This window comes from Helianthus annuus, chromosome 13 (assembly GCF_002127325.2).
Source record: "Helianthus annuus cultivar XRQ/B chromosome 13, HanXRQr2.0-SUNRISE, whole genome shotgun sequence".
Classification (NCBI taxonomy): Eukaryota; Viridiplantae; Streptophyta; class Magnoliopsida; order Asterales; family Asteraceae; genus Helianthus; species Helianthus annuus.
In genome coordinates, this window is record NC_035445.2 from 57,722,262 (window position 1) to 57,742,839 (window position 20,578).

At 31.3% G+C, this 20,578-nt stretch overlaps 1 protein-coding gene across 2 annotated transcripts; it reads left to right on the top strand.

Annotated features, from left to right (window-relative positions):
* Positions 1 to 5,216: 5,216 nt before the first annotated feature.
* Positions 5,217 to 17,257, top strand: LOC110897925 (axial regulator YABBY 3). Of its 2 annotated transcripts, none has more exons than XM_022144655.2 (7): positions 5,217 to 5,532; positions 5,929 to 6,096; positions 6,183 to 6,297; positions 14,734 to 14,782; positions 15,112 to 15,187; positions 16,109 to 16,192; positions 17,114 to 17,257. In XM_022144655.2, exons 1-7 carry the CDS (start codon positions 5,422 to 5,424, stop codon positions 17,186 to 17,188), a joined length of 678 nt encoding a protein of 225 aa, XP_022000347.1. In that variant the 5' UTR covers positions 5,217 to 5,421; the 3' UTR covers positions 17,189 to 17,257. The 2 variants fall into 2 exon arrangements, with proteins under 2 accessions (XP_022000347.1, XP_022000346.1); XM_022144654.2 differs by having other exon boundaries at positions 5,222 to 5,532; positions 6,171 to 6,297.
* Positions 17,258 to 20,578: the final 3,321 nt, after the last annotated feature.

A 20,578-nucleotide genomic window follows, 5' to 3' on the forward strand; every position in this document is an offset into this window, starting at 1 on the left:
GTTGTTTCTTGAGTCTATGATATACTTCCAGGAAATACCTTTCAAACCGCACTAGAATTGCATTTTTTGATGCCGTTTGTATTTTAAATGAGTTATTTCGTGTCAAAGGTCCAGGCTTCATTTTCTGTCATCAGAAAGTTATTAATCAGACATAGGTGTAAAGAATGATTTTTAGGAATTATTCTGTAAATATTTAGGTCATGAGAAAAATATACTAGTATTCGGGTACTAAGTAACACGTTGTGTTAAAATATCATAATTTTCTGAGTTCGTTTAGTATTTTAAAGAAATTCTAGAAAACAGCCTAAATTCTAATGTGAAACTGTAATGAACTGAAAGTGTTTGTAAACGTTTTAAATATACATATATGTTACAACAAAGTGTTAACCAATGACTTCGGTCTTCTGAGCAAAAATTTCGAGCCTCCGAAATCTCTCTTTATATGTTATTAGAAACATTAGCGGGCGTCTATGAATGCATTATATGGAATTAGATGATCACATGCACTAACTTACTTAAACGAGTAATTGTATGACAATGTGATTCTGTGGGCTATGTGTTAGACAACATGTAGGAATTTATAAATTAAACTAATTGAAATGGTAAACATATCAGGAAGAGATTGACATTCCTGATTACCTTTCAAGTTTACTACCGAGCAAACTAAGGTGAGTTCACAGCCTTTTTCCAAAAGCACGCGGTCCTAGTTTGGAACAACACTTTTTACGGTAGCCCTGGTTAGGGCTACGCGCACGTTCCTAGTTAGAACCACTGAAACATATTATCTACTGGAGGTGGAGTAGTACACTTGGACTAAACGAACATTCTATCATGAAAGTCCCTACATTTTTACCGATTAGATTGCCGGGGAGGCATATGGGGGGTATTACTTGATAGCCCTATTAGGTTTGACAAACCTCACACTATGCTGGAGGCCGGGCGTGAACTGCTAACCTTCACTCTTGCATTAATGTTGATAGACCTTAATGAGGGCACAAACGAAACGTCAGCATTCGGTATATAGTTTAGTCATTTGACGAGGGTTAGCTACCCGAGTCATACATAAAACAAAAAGTTTTGTGAACTTACTTTTGCTAAACTCAAATTTTTGAATTCGCCAACTTTATTGTTGACACATGGTTACATGCTTTACAGGTCAGTAGGTACAGCTGGGACGAACGGTTGCAATTGCTGGCGTGGTGTGATTTAATAAACTTTACGTTTTAAATTACTTATTAAGCTTATGGTTTATAAAATATCTGTTTGGATTGGTATCTTTATTTTTGCTGCAACTTAAACTATGTTTTGCAAATTAAAACTTGATCGCTAATTAATCATGTTGTTAATGATTTTTTTATAATTTTAAATATTTGGTTCAACATGATTAGTGGCTAGATCCTGGTCAGTCACACGGCTCGCGGTAAGATTCTTCATGTGAAATTTGAGGGTGTGACAGTATATATTTAGATAAGCTATAAATTGATGTATAGATGTGTCTAAACTTCATATATTAAATAGCATTGTGTGGTCATTTTCGCCTTAGATACACGAATAAAATGTTGATACATTAGCGGTTATTTGTGTACGACAACATATATTGGAATACCACGTATATTCGAACAAAAGTAGATACACGACTATGGATCCACATATCTTATAACTATGTGTAGTTGTCATATGATATAATTATAACAATATATATATATATATATATTTTTTTTTTTACATTTAAAATTCTGTTCATATATTTGATTACTTTACATCATTTGATTACTTTACAACAATATATTACAATGAAAAAAGTTAAATGGATAATTTCCTGATTTTCTCCTTTTTAATTTATTTATTATATTAACATCAATCGAATCAGGGTACTATCAAAGTAATAATAAATTGGAAGGTGATGAAGAAAGTAATGTATAGACATAGGCAGCAAAGGCGTGCATGCAATATATAAGGTGTACTACTGCTGTCGTAAAACCTTTTCCTTGTATAAAGCCTGTTTATCTGTTGTTTTTAATGTTCTATTTACAGTCTGTGAATTTAACTTTTGATGGTAATTTTAGTTAGAAATTTAGTTTACGAAATTATCTCTTTCAAGAAAAAAAAAAGTGAAGTTCAAAATGTCAAAAAAAAAAAAAAAAGCAAATAAAAACAGATTTCAAGGGACAATGTTAATGTATATCTTCTCTAATTGCGAAAAGAAATGGCAAAAATGATAACATAACTTCCTTTAGGTTCGATGAGTTTTAGAATAACAAATTATTATTGAGTTTAAGATATGAACGGCAAAAATCAAACAATTAACTTTTTCATTTTCGCATTGCCCACAAAATCATGTTAATTAGTTGCCTCTCAATTTCCTTCTTCTAATTTCAAACTTATAATAATATCTGTCTTTCAAGTTTCATGCATGATCTTTGGGTATGAAGTCACACATGTTTTACGAATTTGCATATTGCGTCTTTTTAGAAATCTCTTAAAAATAATTTTTCCTTTGTTTTTGGATCTAAAACTCGAGAGATTATTAGAGAAAGATGAAAAAAAATTGAGTCAAAAAGGGGACGAAGGGTGCAAGTACACATATTTATCTATTATCTCAACTTGTAATCTCTCTCGCCTAATATAAAGGGGGGAGATTGAGTACACATAAAAATTCACCTACTAAACGTGTGAAGTACTGAATACTTAAAAGCAAAATTCGTTTGGTGGCAATATAGTAAATATATCTCAAATATAGTTATAAGTAACTCAATCATTAGTCTAGTTTCGTTAGTCTAGTTGTATGTAGCGTAATTGTTAGGGTTAAAAGGGAATAAAAATTTACGCTAAAAATGTAGGAAGGAATAAAAGAGTAACATATGACATAATTAAAAATTAAGATAAAAGAAAATTTTGATCCTAAAAAACACTAGTCTAAAATCTAGCACACAAAAAATACATATAAAATATACAATACAACACATACAAAATATACTGGACAAAAAATACGACACAAAAACACAACACAAAAAATTAGCATAAAATATATTGAAAAATATACAACTAAAAGATATAGTACAAAATACAACACAGAATATACACATAGAAATGCAGCAAACAATACAACATAGTCGCCGTAATTTAAAAAATAAATAAATTTATATTATATATTGTACTTAAACTAACAATAAAAAATGCTAGATTTTATGTTATGGTTCTTAAAAAATAATGCTGTATAAAAATTATGAACATCTTACTATAAACTTGAAAAAATTAAATAAAAGTAGTTATTCTAAGGATGGGTGGTGTGGCTTAGCGCACTCTGTCACCTCACCATCTTTGGCGCCCCTACTCTATTTGTTGGGCGCTATTCTTGGCCACCGTCAAAGAGATAGCGGGCGTGAAGGGTTGCATCAGGTGGCACTCACGCCTTTTTTTGAACGGGCAACGAATCCTCCAAATGGAGTACTGACGAAATTCACCATATCAGAATACACTCGCCTCCAAACCGGGGAAAACCCTCACCTAGGGCCGAAGCCTGTGAACACTCGCCCGAAGGCACGACAGGGCGGTGAGGTAAAACCCGCTCAGTTCAAGGATTGAACTAGCGATCTTCACCTATTCGCCTAGTCTCTCATCATCACCAGGTGCCGCAGAAAATAATGGGGAGGGCAGGAATCGAACCTGATCGTCCCTTAGAACACCAAGTCTCTCTCTTACCACTCCACCACCACCTCATTGGCGGCACCCACGTCTTTTGACCAATCAGATTTTGCTTATCTTTTTCTTAATATTTAATTAGAGGGCGCTATGAACTTGGTGGAGGCTTTATCCTACACCATCATTGTTAAAGGGGCGTCATTTTTATCCCAAAATCTATATGGCGTTTACGTGACGTGATAAAGCTCTCATGAGACTTTATACTACACCACCCAGCCTAAAAATTAAAATAGCATTCTAGATTTTTTTTTATTTTAGCCATTATTTAGAAAATTGAGGTTAGAAATTTCTTCTTTAACATTTTTATGGCAAATCCTTTTTTGGGAATTTCTCCTCCCATACACAGTACGCATTTAATGGTTATTATACTTTAAAATATGAAATTAAAAAAATTAAAACCTAACTAAATTTTATATATTTTTCTCCACCGAAAATCTTAATCATATAGTGACATCTTGAATGTTGATAAGTATTTCAAACTTTTACATTCCGGAGAGGCGTAATAAGGTTATAGGGTGTGTTTGTTTTTCTCCCTTTTCCCTCATCATCCATCTTAGTGTCACGTCACTCACTCGTTCCACCTCTTCCTCCCTCCTCTTCAAGGGTGTGGTCCTTTTTTCTCGTCCTTCCCCCTTCCATTTTTACTTTTTTTAATACTAATCCATAAAAAAATTATATTAAAATTTAAAAAAAGTTACATAAAATAAAATAAAAAATGACAAAATTTGAAAAAAAAATGACGCAATTTAAATAAAAATAGTTCTACGGTGCATTTCCTCTTTGCCATTTATTCGCAATCTTGTCTTTCATTTTTTACATCACCACACGGTCTCCTTCTGTTAGGTTTTCGATGTCGGTTATCATGATTCGGAATTCTTCAGCCTTGTGTTGTTGTAGTTTCATTTCGAGTCACTTCCTATCCAATTGCAGCCTCTCTATTTCCCTCACTGCTTGAATATCCTTAAACTCGTTGAAGTTAAGAGTTTATCAGTTTTTGATAAATCGCTTGAGGTCATCCCCTCGTACCCAAAACCTTTGCAGCCGCTGTTTTTTTTGGTGCGGTCCCTTCCAATATTGGCCGCTCTGATTCAGGATTTGGAGCTTCATCTTCAAACTCGGGTTCATCGTTTATATTGATAGTACACCGTGCATCAAAAGCACCAGCAGTCTAACTCCCTGATGCCTCATTTTTTTCTCTAGGCATCACTTTCTAGTTCTCACATTTTTTCAATATTTCGTACAACCTCATGTATGGAAACGCTCCATGTTTTTTAGTGTATTGTTCAATAGCCGTCACTAAAACATTTTCATCATTTGCACCACTTGAACGATAGTTCCATGTCAGGGCCAAAGCCACGTCACCTCCTCGACACAGTCTAAGGGTGTTACCCATTCAAAGACTAAATTGTTACGAAAGTAGAACATCAAGAGAATGACCCAATACGTAACTTATCATACAACATATAGACAAAAGTTTAATATAGGGACGTAATTAAATTGTAGAGAGATACAAGAATTTGGCTAGTCTCTTTCCTCTCCTCTAGTCTCCAACCAACACTCTTTTTACCTCTTTATCTTGTGTTCATAAGTCATAAGCCCCCACAACCAGATCCAACTTGGTTGTTAATCTGTCAATTCACACCTATACATCATCTCAAATCAATCAGTCAATCATAACATCCCCACACATAGATTTTAATTCAATACAACCAAACAAATATGTCTGTCGACCTCTCCACTGCCACCTTACCACCACCACCACCACCCCTTCACCACTCCGCCGATCAGCTATGCTATGTCCATTGCAGCCGCTGCGACACCGTCCTCGCCGTAAACATCTTCTTTATAAACACTTACTTATCCATCTTTCTTACTCTTGATTATTTTATTTTTTTAGAACGGCAAACCAAACTATCATTCTTTAAAAAAAAACTAGCAAGGAGCTAGATACACCGAAAAAACATACTAAGAAAACAACCAACCAAACAAATTACGCGATATGTTAATCTTGATTAGTTCACATGATTTTTTTTAATATCTTTCTCTTGAAATTTTCTTTTTTAGAACGACAAACTTACACAACCTAAATTTTACATCAAGGTATTAAAAGTTTAGAACCCTCACCACTTGGGGGCAACAACTTACTACACTCCTTGATACCGCGCGGTTACAAGCGCTTTGGTTACTCTTGATTAATTAGGGTTTTGTTTTTTATGATATTTATAGGTCAGTGTTCCTTGCACAAGCTTGTTCAAGACAGTGACTGTCCGGTGTGGCCACTGCAGCTACCTCCTGCCGGTCACCATGTGTGGAATGATGCTACCACCGCCGGCGGTCAGCCCGTTACAGATTGGTCACTCTAGTTTCTTTTCTCCGGCCACCCATGGTCATCAGGTAAAAGATTCATCAAGATATAATCTTTTTCATGTTAGAAAAAATGGGTTTGGTTCTTATTATTCATGTGGCAGCTGGATGATCAGATTCCAAATGGGAGCTCAAGTTTTTTGATGAATCAGAATTTTACAAATGATGTTTCTCTCACAGCCCATGGAGGATTATTCAGTGATCTTCCAAAGCCCCCAGTGATTAATCGACGTAAGATCGTATCCTAATTATTTAATTTCTTGTAAATATTGCCTCTTAATAATTAATAAATATAATAATATATATACATATATATTCATACTTGAAGAAATAAGAATATTCTTGACTTGTTATTTTGTATTAGGGTTTCTTCCTCTAACCTAATTTATTTTAAATTTAATAATAATTAGATGGTATACATATATGTGAATATATATCCATATAAAACCCTTAAAGTATGTTTTGAATTGGACAAAGCTGTGAACCCTACATAAACTGAATTCATGATGTTTTAAAAATCACCTTGAAAGCTTTCTTTTTCAGAAGTTTCTCACATTTCAATGTCCTCATGGTTTAAAATCAAAAGCAGTTTTGTTTTCTTTCTCTTTCTAATTTCCACTCATCTAGTCATCTTTTATAAGTTAGCAAACTATCTTTTAACTTGTTATCTCTTTTACACACTAAAATGGGCATCTATTAATTATATAGTTTACTTTTTGCATTCAGATATTGTTGAAAATAAAGTGATTAATGAATAATTTATCAAAAGTTATAATTTTTGTATTTTATAAATATTTTTTCCGAGGTTATCTCTGGATTCTATAATCTTTTACTTGACTTAACCGTTCTCACGTGGCAATACACGTGGGTGGCCGAGCATGATGCCCCCTCCCCCTAAACTAGAGTGTGCAGCCCCAAGCTTGTAGCTTCATAATAAAAGCCGGCACATAATAAACATATTAGCGCCAAATTTTTTAAGAAAATTAAAATCCAAGGTTACAGTTCCGGGTTATGTTCAACCGAAATTTAAAATCCTATGTTTACGCCCCTCCGAAAAAAGGGGGAATTGATCATAGTAATTAATTTAGTACTCACATTAAAAAAAGTTTAAGGGTTATTGTTGTTTTATTTATATGAAACAATATTTTATTTTCATCTATATCTCAAAAGAACCGTAACTATTGAGCTATAACAAACTAGAATATGTATGCCCATAAGAAATATGATGTAGTGAAAAATGCCTTCTTTTAATTTATTTCAGATGTGGAAGGTTTAAATAATATAAGATGCAGGAATTTGAGTATTTTAAAGTATGTTAGTTTGCCGTTAAAAAAATCAAAACTAACTAGGTTATTCACCTTCACTGAATTACACTTAAAAATGTAAAATTATAACATGTTACCTAAAATGGTCAAAAGAGCCGAAACTAACCAAATTATAAGTGAATACATACTACTAACTAGAGAAGCTATTGTTCGAATATAATTTTGTATTTTCAGTAACATTATTTTACTATCATACCCTACAATTCTATTATCATACAAAAGGTACGAATAGGGTGAAAATGTAAAAAAACTGGACAGTGGCATTTTCGTAATTATTTACTCGTAGAGTAATTATCAAAATTACTCTACAAATGATCTTATAGGGTAATTTTGATCTTGTAGAGTAATTTTGTAAAATGTTTATAGGATAATTTTGATCTTGTAGAGTAATTTTAAATTTTATGTTGTTTGATAAACTTGCAGAAGTAATTTTGATACACTTGTAGAGTTATTTTAATACACTTGTAGAGTAATTTTGATAATTATCATACAAGATTAAAATTACATCAAAATTACTCTACAAGATACACTTGTAGAGTAATTTGGATAATTACCCTACAAAATCAAAATTACTCTACAAGATTATATTTAGAGTAATTTTGATAATCACCCTACGAGCAAATAATTATGAAAATACCACTGCGTTTTTTGGTTTTTCCATGTCTTTCGTACGTTTTATACGATAAGGCAGTTTGTACGTAAATTTAAACCTAAATTATATCTATAAGAAAAAAAAATTAGGTATATACCCAACACTAGGTTAGTTCCCCGTGTGTTACACGGGATGGACAATTTAAACTATTTAATAAATATTTCTTGTAAATACAAACTAAAAAGGGAGACATTTATATACCAATTGACATAAATAAGTTAATATAAAGATGATGTATGTTAGTATTATAAACTTTATCAGAGAAGAATGTAATCAAACTGTCGCTAAAATTAATACAAAAATAAATATGTTATATAATACGTATTATTGTATTTACGTATTACATTACATTTAAATTTAGTGATAAATAAAAAGATAGAATGGATGTAAATTACAAAGACACTCAATGTTTAAAAAAAGATGTAACATGAATAATGATAATTTACGAATATTTTCATTAAATGTATTATTTGAAGATTTAGAAAGTTGTTACTAAGATTTCAGGATTTTTTTTTTTTTTGAAATTAGGATTAACTATTACCAAGATTTTAGGGTTATTTTTTTAATTTAGGATTAACTATGAAACTAAAGAGATAAGTAAACCAATGTGTGACACATGTCATTTATTGGAAACATCTAATTTTCTGTTTTCCCGCCTCTTTTGTACAATTATCTTATATTAATTAAATACTAAATTAATATTAAATCGTATCCTACTTTGAATTTGAAATAGAATCCTTCTATTTTTCTAACAAAGTATTATCTTCGAATTTAAAATTGTTAATTTAAGATAAGATGTTTTTAATTTTTCTTTAGGAAAATAGAAAATAGATGACTCCATTGAATGATACGTGTCACATATTAGTTTATTTATAGTATGAATTTGGTATATAAAATTACATTTATTCAACCCGTACAATACGCGGAGTTCCTTAAAGTTTTTCTTTTATTTAATATGTCAAATTATATAATAAAATCAAATAAAGAATTTCAAATAATGTCACATGACACCCTCTTCTTTAATCTTACAGTTTTAATTTATATAGTATTTTATTTTAATATAATTTTTAATTACTAATACGTGTTTTATATTCATAAATCTATTGTTTTTCATCAATTGGTTGTTCAATAAATGAATATGTTTTTTTTTTTTTTGTTCTGGTGCTAATATTTTTGTTATAATAATCTAAATATATTAGTAGTTGATTACGGTTGAAGTTGATAAGGTATTAACCGTTTGAAGTTGATTATGTTTTTAAAGTGATTTTTCTACTTTGAAATTATAAACTTATCTTTACTATAAAATATATAATTTATAAACATTTGCTTTTATATGTTTTTTAAACGGATAAATAATAATAAAATTAAATTGATATGTGAAGGGAGATCAGATTTCAGGATTATTATTATTATTATTATCATCATTATTGTTATTATTATTATTATTATTATTATTATTATTATTTTGAATTTAGAGTTAACTATGAAAATAGATTTCTAGATAGTCTCATTGATTGCCATGTGTCTCAAATTAGGAGGGAATATTTTCATTAAATATATTATTTGAAGATTTAGAAAGTTGTTACTAAGATTTCAGGATTTTGTTTTTTTTTTGAAATTAGGATTAACTATTACCAAGATTTTAGGGTTATTTTTTTTAATTTAGGATTAACTATGAAACTAAAGAGATAAGCAAACCAATGTGTGACATATGTCATTTATTGGAAGCATCTAATTTTTTGTTTTCTCGCCTCTTTTGTACAGTTATCTTATATTAACCAAATACTAAATTAATATTAAATCGTATCCTACTTTGAATTTGAAATAGAATCCTTCTATTTTTCTAACAAAGTATTATCTTCGAATTTAAAATTGTTAATTTAAGATAAGATGTTTTTAATTTTTTCTTTAGGAAAATAGAAAATAGATGACTCCATTGAATGATACGTGTCACATATTAGTTTATTTATAGTTTACTAATACGTGTTTTATATTCATAAATCTATTGTTTTTCATCAATTGGTTGTTCAATAAATGAATATTTTTTTTTGTTCTGGTGCTAATATTTTTGTTATAATAATCTAAATATATTAGTAGTTGATTACGGTTGAAGTTGATAAGGTATTAACCGTTTGAAGTTGATTATGTTTTTAAAGTGATTTTTCTACTTTAAAATTATAAACTTATCTTTACTATAAAATATATAATTTATGAACATTTGCTTTTATATGTTTTTTAAACGGATAAATAATAATAAAATTAAATTGATATGTGAAGGGAGATCAGATTTCAGGATTATTATTATTATTATTATTATTATTATTATTATTATTATTATTATTATTATTATTATTATTATTGTTATTATTGTTATTATTATTATTATTATTTTGAATTTAGGGTTAACTATGAAACTAAAGGGATTATATTTTAGGAGGGAAAATAGATTTTTAGATAGTCTCATTGATTGCCATGTGTCTCAAATTGGTTTACTTTATTATATGTATAGATAGATTGTTTTGATTAACCAATTAAAAATCATGATTGATTTTGTTAGTGAATCAGTTATCTTTTATTAGTTTTTTCTTATCTAATCCATGTACCTATTCTAATTTAAAGTTTTAAAATTGGTTATCTCTAAAATTTGTGTAATTTTTTTTAATTTTATTAACAATATCTATTTGTTTAGGCGGGAAAACATAATTGAGATCACCCCATAGAGCGACATGTGACATCAAATGATTTACTTTATTATATGTATAGATATTTATCTTTTGATCATTATCCAACACATCTGAGTATCTGACTGCCTGGTGTACCACCTCTTTCATCGCCAAAATCAGATGTACGAGTAAGATTTTTAGAGGATTTTTCTTTTTTGTTGAATCTATGTGGGCCGTCAATGGATGAAAAATACAAATCTTACCCAATTGGCGTGTTTGAAGTACTTGTATTTACAATTTACAAATTATATTATATTAAAAAATATATATGAATTTTATATTTTGTTTATAGAATATTTATTTAGTTTTAAAGAAGAATATACAAAAACTGATAGTCCAATTCCAATTAGATAATTTATTCGATATTCAATATTATATATATATATTGAGCCATGTGTCTTCTTATTAGTATGTATTTCATTTCATCTGAGTACTTTAATTAAGGTTGCAAGTTACTTTTTGATGAGCTAGAACTAGACTTGATCACTTTAACATTGTTCCCATACCTCATGTGGCTTAATGAAGCAAGCTTGATTCGAACTTTGGTATGGTTCAACTTGAATAAGCTCGAACAACTATAAAAAGTTTGATTTGTATTTGATATGAGTTATATATGTCTTCAAAACATTAATAATAAATGGAGATGATTTGTACACAAAGATATTTGTAGTACAACACTATAAGTAGTTTTTATAAAACAATTTCCTACGTATGTGCACACCATACATAAAGATACTTGTAGTATAACACTATAAGACCATCCGTAGTGGGGCGTGATTTTAAAAAAAAATGAAAAAAAAACGCCCCAAAACGCCCCTACCCCCACTACACCCGGCGTTATTTTTGAAAAGTTTTGTTGGTGGCGTTTTATTTAAAACGCTCAAATTGGTTGTACCATCTTTTGACCCACCAATCAAATTGCTTTATGCCTCTAACAACTTTTGATATAACCTTACTTTTGCAATAAAAAAATAATATGCACAGTGACCGAAATATGCACAGGGACATGCCCATTTTGTTTGTTTTTTTTTTCTAATTGGAAGGGGCGTTATTGGATAATGCCCCACTACGCCACTTTTGCTATAATGCCCAACGATGACTAGGATGCCACGTGTCGGATAATGCCCCATAGTGGGGGCATTATGTTTGTTCACCACTACACATGGTCTAAGTATATGGGCAAATGTCTGACATGTATAATATGCATCAGAGCCGGCCCGTAAGGTTTATCAATCTAGGCTAAGGCCTAGGGCCACCAAAAAACAAGGGCCTCCAATTTTATTTCCTTTCATATATTAGACTTGTTTTTGCCATTTAAACAACGTTTCTAGGCCCAAAATTTAGGATTTACACTAGGAGTCTGCATTGTCCACGCACATAACACATCTACCCTCGTTACTTGCAACGTCTTTTAGGTAACCAATGTGAAACTAATTACGGATTGAGCGAGCCAAGATTAGGAAAAATCATCGCTATGGTTGTTCAATGTCTCAAATCTCAATCTCAATTCCTTTATACCAATTCAATAGGATCCTGACTTTGTAGTTCGCTTAGGGCCTCCAAAAACGTTGGAACGACACTGATATGCATGGTTTTGCTTAATAGATGATCTAGTCGCTCAAATTTTAATTTATTTTTGTTGTGGCCCCTGAAAGAATTTTTATCTTATAGAAAGTGAGTAATTGAGTTATTCATTGTTAAATAAGTAGATTACTCTTTAACTCAAATTTTGGTTGATTAGTATTTATAACTATACTTAACAATCAAACTAATATTATCATGCATAAACTTTTACTGCCTACCCTAACCCACATCTCACACTCTCATCCAAAACTATCACTAGCTTCACCCTCTCTAAACCATCGTGGCATTGTTAACTACACAAAACCATCGGTCGCCATGGATCCTTATTTTGTCACCCTCCGTCTAGGCCACAATATGTCTTTGCATGATTGAATATGTGTGTGTGTTTCTAGTTTGCTTGATGTGTGTGATTGTTATAATTTTAAATTTGTAATTCCGGAAGGTAACGATGTGAAGGACTGAGTTAGAATTTGGGCGATTTGTTAGATTACATGATACGGTTTTGGCTATTTGATGTATTTACATTTTGTGTATCCCCATTTTTTCTAGTGTATTTGTATGAAATTAGTTAAGGTTTTCACAATTAGGTTCATGATTTTCATATTGATGGGTGGTTTGGTGGCTTAGGGTAGTTTGTGATGTAGATGGGTGGCAAAGGTGGTTTTGATTACTATGTTTTGTGGGTATATATATGGATGTTGGCGATCAAGATGTGAAATGGCAATTAAGAATAGTGGTTGGAGTGGATTCAACGATGATGGTGTGATCGATGGATGTGAAGAGAGGTGTATAGTGAGCAATGTTGTTAAAAGCGAATCGATTGGTAGGACTAGTTGAACCATGATAGTGGTGTGAGGTGGATGTGAACGTTGATAGTATGGCTACTTCGAAACTGTTTCATTTTTAAAATCTAGATAGTTGGAGCGTTGTGGTGTATATAGATGCTATAGTAACAACTAACGAATAAGAGATAACTTATGATGATAATAATAATAATAATAATAATAATAATAATACCGAATAATAATAATAATAATAATAATAATAATAATAATAATAATAATAATAAGTAACGAAGAAAGGAGTGTTAGTAAGAAGTAGAGGGTGCTCAAAGGAATCTAGTTTTGAATTTGCGAGTTATTTGAATGGGATTAATTGAATTTGGATATTTTGAAAATGGATTCGAATTTGAATTAGATTTGATTTATTCGATATTCGAAATCGCCTCCAATTCAAAGTTCGATTCAATTTGAGTTAAGAAAAAAACTTATTTTATTTATTTTCAAGACTACTACAAACTTAAATGAAATTTAACATTAAATAAATGAAATTTAACATTAAAAAATGTAAATACCAATAAGCTATCAAGATATCAAAGGACCAAAATCATAATCGTATCATCCAAGATAAAAAAGAATATATATTAAACAAGCCACATGAAAAAAAAAATTCAAAATAAAGTGGCATTAAATCATATCATATTATATACACACATAATATCATGCATATATTTCTAATTCGATGTTCGAATTGAAACAAATCAACAATCACAAGTTCAAAATTCGATTTTGAGCTTCGAATTTAAAATTTTGAAACAAATTTCAAATATGTGATTTTTTTATTTGAATCCATATTCGAGTTTTTCGAATCCGATTAGAATAACCTGCAACCTTAGTAAGAAAGAGGAGTAAGAAGATGTGGTAAAGATAGATATTTAATGTGTATGTTGAGATGCATTAAAATATAAAAATATATATAGGTGTGTACCAATTTTCAAAAGGTCATCCGTAATGGTTAATGTTAGGAATGAGCTTGATACCAACCGGTAATGGTATCGAAAATCCTAAAAAATGGTTCCGATACTGAAAATACCCGGTGCGGACCAGTATTTGAAGGTGAAAACCGGTAAATAGCGGGACCGTACCGGTACCGAAAATACCAAATGGCGGTACCAAAAATATTTCAATTCGGGAAATTCGGTATCCGGTGTCATTTGTTCATCCCTAGTTAATGTTCTCTAAGAGATATTTTCAGTTACATCAGCATCATAACGCCTATAACGTCCAAAATGATGTTAGGAAGTGTTAGAAATCCCCCTATAATGTTCATCACGTATGTTCTAGAATTGTTGTGCTTCCGTTCATGATATATAAATAAAAAATAGATAACAATGGGTATAATGTCATGTGTATTCTATAGAAAAAGATAAAGATAAAAGGCTGTGAAAAATCGATTCCAACCATAACTCCAGACAAGATTGTTGAGGTGACAGTATAGATTTTCCTGTCAAATCAGTAATAATATTTTTTTCGAAAACATTTTATTAAAGAAAATAAAACAAGGTATTAATTAAGTTATTGATGTTATGGCTTTGGTTAACCAGCACCGGAGAAAAGGCAAAGAATACCCTCGGCCTACAACCGATTCATCAAGTAAGTTTTAAGTTTTTTTTTTTTTTTTTTTTTTTTTTTTTTTTTTTTATAACAAGTGTGTACACATGTTATAAAGAAAAACTATAGTAATACCATGTTCAACTTGTAAAGAAAATATAATACTCGTTTTTATGGTGTATTTTTTTTAAATTAACAAAATTGTTTAAAAGAAAATAATATGTGTTAAAGGATTGTACTATTTGTTTTAAATATTATAATTACTTAAATTATTAAGTTTATATAAAATTATCTTTTTGTTCTTATATGTGTTGTAGTATAATTTAATATATAAAATCAATGAACTACTCTAAGAAAAATGGAAAATGCAGGGAAGAAATTCAAAGGATCAAAGCTCGAAATCCTGATATCAGTCACAGAGAAGCCTTTAGTGCTGCGGCTAAAAACGTATTGTTTATCCTTCTCTTTCTTGTTATTCTCCTTATCGTCATTTAGTTATTTTACTTTATGGCACTTAACCCTAAAACACAAAGGCAATGTAAATAAAAATAATCTAGACGGGTAAAAAGTTGACCATGTTTCATAAGGGGGTTGCAACTGACAATGGCGATCTCTTAAAGGGATGCTAGCGGGATGCTTAAAGAAGTCGCCATTGGCAATGACGATCTCTTAAAAGTTCGCCATTGGCAAGTGAAAGTGCCGATGGTAATGGTGATGGCTCCTTTGTAAAATGGATTAATATTTAAATGCTCATCAAACCTTACGTTTACTTAGGATTACATATTGTTCTTTGTAATCAATAAGGGGGTTATCTTTTTTACATAAAATCCTAATATATTTCTATGTTTGTTTGTCCTATAAAGTTGTTAAAATATGATTTTTTTTTCATGTTTATAAGATTTTAAACTAGTTATTTTATATAGACCTTTTTTAATATAATAAAAGTCAAATAGTTTATGTGGAAGTCTAACATTTATTAATAAATAATTTTTTTATTAACCATATTTCAACTTCTTTTAACGTTGGTTATACATTTATACATAGACATACTCACAAAATATAAGCATCTTTTATTGTTAGATTTTTATATACAGAAATATTAAATTTATATCCAAAAAAATTATGTGTATATCATGATCATGATCATGATAAATGCTATATAAAACTGATTTTACATGTTTTAATGACTCAAACAAGATATAAAACAATGTTTACCATAAAAGAATGAAATATTATAAAGTATTTTGAATTAAAACAAATTATAAAACTTTCTACATGTTAGGTTTAGTAATAGACATAGCAAAAACTTTTATGTAAATTTAAAAATACATATGAAAATGAAAAAGAAGTAATTACATGTACATGCAGTGGGCTCACTTTCCACACATTCGCTTTGGTCTCGTGGCTGATAAGACTACTGCTGCTGTCAAAAAGGCCAGCATGCAACAACAGGTACACTATACCTGCTACATGCAAATCATTTTCATTTTGATTCTCATCTTGACTTTGAGTTGATTTTAATTTTTGTGAATTTTCATTCTTCATGTTTGTTAACTAATAACTATTAGATCATGTGTAAGTGGTAATTTTTTTTATGCGTTTTCTGTCATGTAACGGCCTAGTTAGTAATGGGGAATTATGTAACGTTTTCTAAAATAGATGTAGTGGGGATGTGGGCATTGTGGTGTAATAGATTTAAATAAAAAAAAAAACATAAAAATGTTATTGGACAAATGGAGCATGGAAACAGGTGATTGGCCAAATCAAAATGGACCCGGCGTTGAATATAGAACGCTCTAACAATTTTTTTGCAAAAAAACGCCCACGGGGGTGGCATCTCCGGCGTGGTGGGGCGTTTTGTTCCAAAAAAAGCCCAAAATCCAACGACTACGTATGGTATTATTAGGAGTTTAATACATGTAGTTTTTAAATAAAACTTATCAATTTTACAAAGAGATACAACACGGATGTGTTTGGCTAAGGGGCAGGCCTGGGGTGGGCAGGAAGGACCACAGGTCAGGACTTGATATTTTGAAGGACACATTATTAAAAAAAAAGATATGTATATGTAAAAAAAATGTTAATAGGTATATACCCTTACAAACACCAACATAGGCTTACTTACAAAACTATTCTTATGGTTTAGATTAGTTATTAGCCCATTAGCATTAAGTTTAGACCTTTAGTGAGTCCAATAACCAATTTCGTTAAGGCCTAAGTGCACGTTTTTTCGAGCTCGAACAGAGTACACGAATTCTCAGGGCCGGCACTGGTTTGGCTGATTGATCAACGGGCTACTTTGACCTCCGCTTTGTTTGTGAGTAGTTCATTATGTAATTTTAGTGATCTAACGATGAATTTAAATCAATGCAGGAAACTGAACGTGGATTTATGAAAGAAAGCTTATTTGCTGCTGCAAATGTTGGTCTCTCTCCATATAATTATTAGCTACCTTTTATCTTTTGGATTACTTTCAAAACGCTAATCAATTTGCACGGTTTATTTGCTTGTACCTTATATAAAGTTTAATATGTACTTTAAATAAACTATAATTTAGGGTGGAAGGGGGCAAGGGGTGCGGTGATGGTGTTTGTCGTGCGGGTACACCACCGCCATCAACCATAGGTGAGCGGTGATCTTGTGATTTCGGTGAGTACTGGTAGTCACCGTGCAAGGGAAGAGGAGACAGAGGGGGTTAATGGTGGGCCTCACTCTCTTTCAACCAATCACACTTTTATTGTTTTTTTCTTTTTTTTAAGAAAAAGTTTGTGTGGAGTGTTGTCAAAGTTTGAGTATAAAATGGGGAGTGAAGAGGGGAATTGACATGGCATAATGTTATTGGCTGCGGTGGAGAGTTTACGACTCCTCACGAGCAGAGCACCCCTTACACCCTTAGTGTTTCAGATTTTGTAATCACTTGTTTGTTATTTGTTTAAGAACAAGTTGAGTCGAGTCAATCTCAACTTGGGCTTGAGCTCTAAAAAATACAAGTCATGTTGGCTTGTTATCTTTAATCCAAGTTGAGACTTGAGAGTTGAATCTTATTCGGTGAGTGTTCAACTCGAGCCAACTCTTGACTTAGTGTGTTAACTCGTTTGTTTTTAAATTTGATAAACTATTTTATATGTTTTTATACAAGTCTTAGATAACACGTTATGAAAAATTTTAAATTGTAAAGTCTTAAATAACAGATATTTAAACCACCACAATAAAAGGAAAATCAAGGATGTAAATTTACTTGAGCAAGCACAACTGAATGAAAATTTATACGAGCCAATTATCTCAAGCAAATTATACGTGTGATTTTACTTGGTTAATTATAAGCGAATTCCAAGCCACGGGCAGTTCACATATCTGATTATAGGGGGCATTTAACAAAAATGACATATTTATAAAGAGTCACAACGATTCACTAATAACCTAACCCATTGAACCTATCACTTTTAGCAATCCAACCCTCAATAGCATGCAATACGATCAATTTACATTTCATAAATTAAAAACATTTTTTTGGATAAGGTGTTATACCTTATGTTTTGGGGGTTTTTCAAAAAAAAAGGTTGATTTTTTAACTTTAATCCAAAAGCTTTTTATAGTTTGCAATTTTTGACCCACATAAATTGTTTTTTTTTTTAACTCAAAAGTTTTTATTATTTTCAATTTAACCTCACAATATTTCTACCTTTAACTTTGATCCCCTATGCTTTTCATCTTTCGCAAATTTTCGTTTTACATTTCGTTCTAAATTTTGCGAGTTAAGACAACGCGACGTGCGTGTGTGGTTTAACGTTTTTCTGTTTCGTTCAAAATTATGCGAGTTAACACGACGCAACATGCATGTGTGGTTCAATGTTTTATGTTTATTTTTTTCGTTTGATAAGTTCGTCGCAACGCGCGGGTCCTGGATCGACTCAGTGTCGGTAGTCGCTGACAGTGATGTGCCATTAGTGCTATTTGGTATAGTTTTACGTCCTCATCGCAGCGCGGAAAGCTTAAATCTAGTTATAAACTCATTTGACACTACAAAACATAAAAAAAGTATATAAAAATAAACTCCTTTGACATTTTTCTTGTCACCTCCATAACCTTCCCCAATTCATACTTTTGAACTCATAATCATACAAAACAGTTTGATTTTACTACAATTAAGTCAATGAACTCATAATCATACAAAACAGTTTGATTTTACTACAATTAAGTCAAAAGTCAAACCTTTGACCCGAGAGTCCAAGACTAATAGTCAACCATGCCATCAACTCCATCTTCAACAGTCTTGCACAAACGAAAAACATTAAAAAATACGAAAGACGAGATTCAAGTGTTTGTGATCTCATATTATAGTTGCTTTGCTTACCTTGGTGTATAAAAGGTCTAGACAATTTGTTAGTTGAATCGCGGATATGAAAATTGAAATTTGACATTCAATAAGCTACAAAAAATTAAATTAAGAATTTATGATCAAAACACTAGTGGAGGTGAAATGGGCGGGTCGAATAACAGGTCATCTCTAGTACTTTTGTCGAAAACTTTATAACTTAAAAAATTATTTGTTTTAAATAAAGTAAATTACGTTTTTGGCCCCTGTGGTTATATCAGTTTTACTATATTAGCTCAAAATAAGATTTTTTACCATATGTGCCCCCATGGTCTCTATAACTAACTATTTTGGCCCCTGAGTCTAACTCCACCCCAAACTCTGGTTAATTATTAGACACATGACATGCACATGATTGGTGTAATGGTAATTTTCCTCCCCTTTTATTGACTTTATAAAGAAAACCCAGATCTTTCTTCAACAAAACATCATCATCTGCATCTCTTTCCTTCCCCCATCATCTGCATCTCTTTCCTTCTATACCGTCGCACCCCCTTGTTCGCTCTCCCTTCGACGACGCTTCCGGCGAAGCTGGCAACGGACTCCAGTGACGAATTGGGTCGGTATAATGAGTTGAGAGTAATGAGAGATGATTCTTGAGACAGAATACTGCTTGCATGTTGTAGAAGTAACCGCATCCCTATTGTTAAATGTTAATACATACAACCCATAACTTGCTTGCAACATTAAAATAAAAATTAAGATGAAAAGAAAAAAAAAAGCTTTATGTATTATTATAGGCTAATTTTTATGTGTACTTCGATTTTTCCCTATAAATTATAACTGTAATAATTTGAAGTCTCTCTTACTAAATTCAGAGAGATTGTGTATATTATATACAATGAATACAAATCACAAAAATAGGAAACTAATAACTATGATTGATTACAAAATAAACAACAGTAAATATAGAGGAATTTTAGGAGAAATTCTTGTAGAGGAAGATATTATCTTTTATCCCCCGTCAAGCGAAACGTGGCGGATGAACTCGGAGAAGATCCCGAAAATGCTCGAACTGTGGTCAAGGTAAACTCTTGGTGAAGATGTAACACCCCGTGTTTTCCAAAAGTCAAAGTCAAAGTCAAGAGTTGACTGTTATTGGAATTAAAGATCAATAAAGATTAATTTCATTTTAGTTTCATTTTGATTTTCGTATTATTTGGAGTAAGTGTTGTATAATCAAACTAATCGACCGATAATCGAACTGTGAATCAACGACCGACTGTGAATGATAGGAAGTAACAACGCAATAAAGCTAGTCAATCAATAATCAAGCTAATCAGATCAATCATCAAACTCTAGTGTGGGGATTTTAGTACTTTTTATACGTGTGTGTGTGCCTTATGTGTTACTTGTGCATGTTTACTTTTGTGTTAAAGTGTGTGGTGAATCAATCAAATCAATCAAGACTCAAAGGTGAATTAAACTCAATCGAAATCGAATCCAAATCGTGGTGTAAGGAT

Coding starts and splice junctions, on each gene's coding strand:
- LOC110897925 (XM_022144654.2), top strand. CDS start 5,422: ATGTCTGTCGACCTCTCCACTGCCACCTTACCACCACCACCACCACCC. Junction 6,298..14,733: donor GCCCCCAGTGATTAATCGAC/GTAAGATCGTAT, acceptor TTGGTTAACCAG/CACCGGAGAAAAGGCAAAGA. Junction 16,193..17,113: donor AGGCCAGCATGCAACAACAG/GTACACTATACC, acceptor AAATCAATGCAG/GAAACTGAACGTGGATTTAT.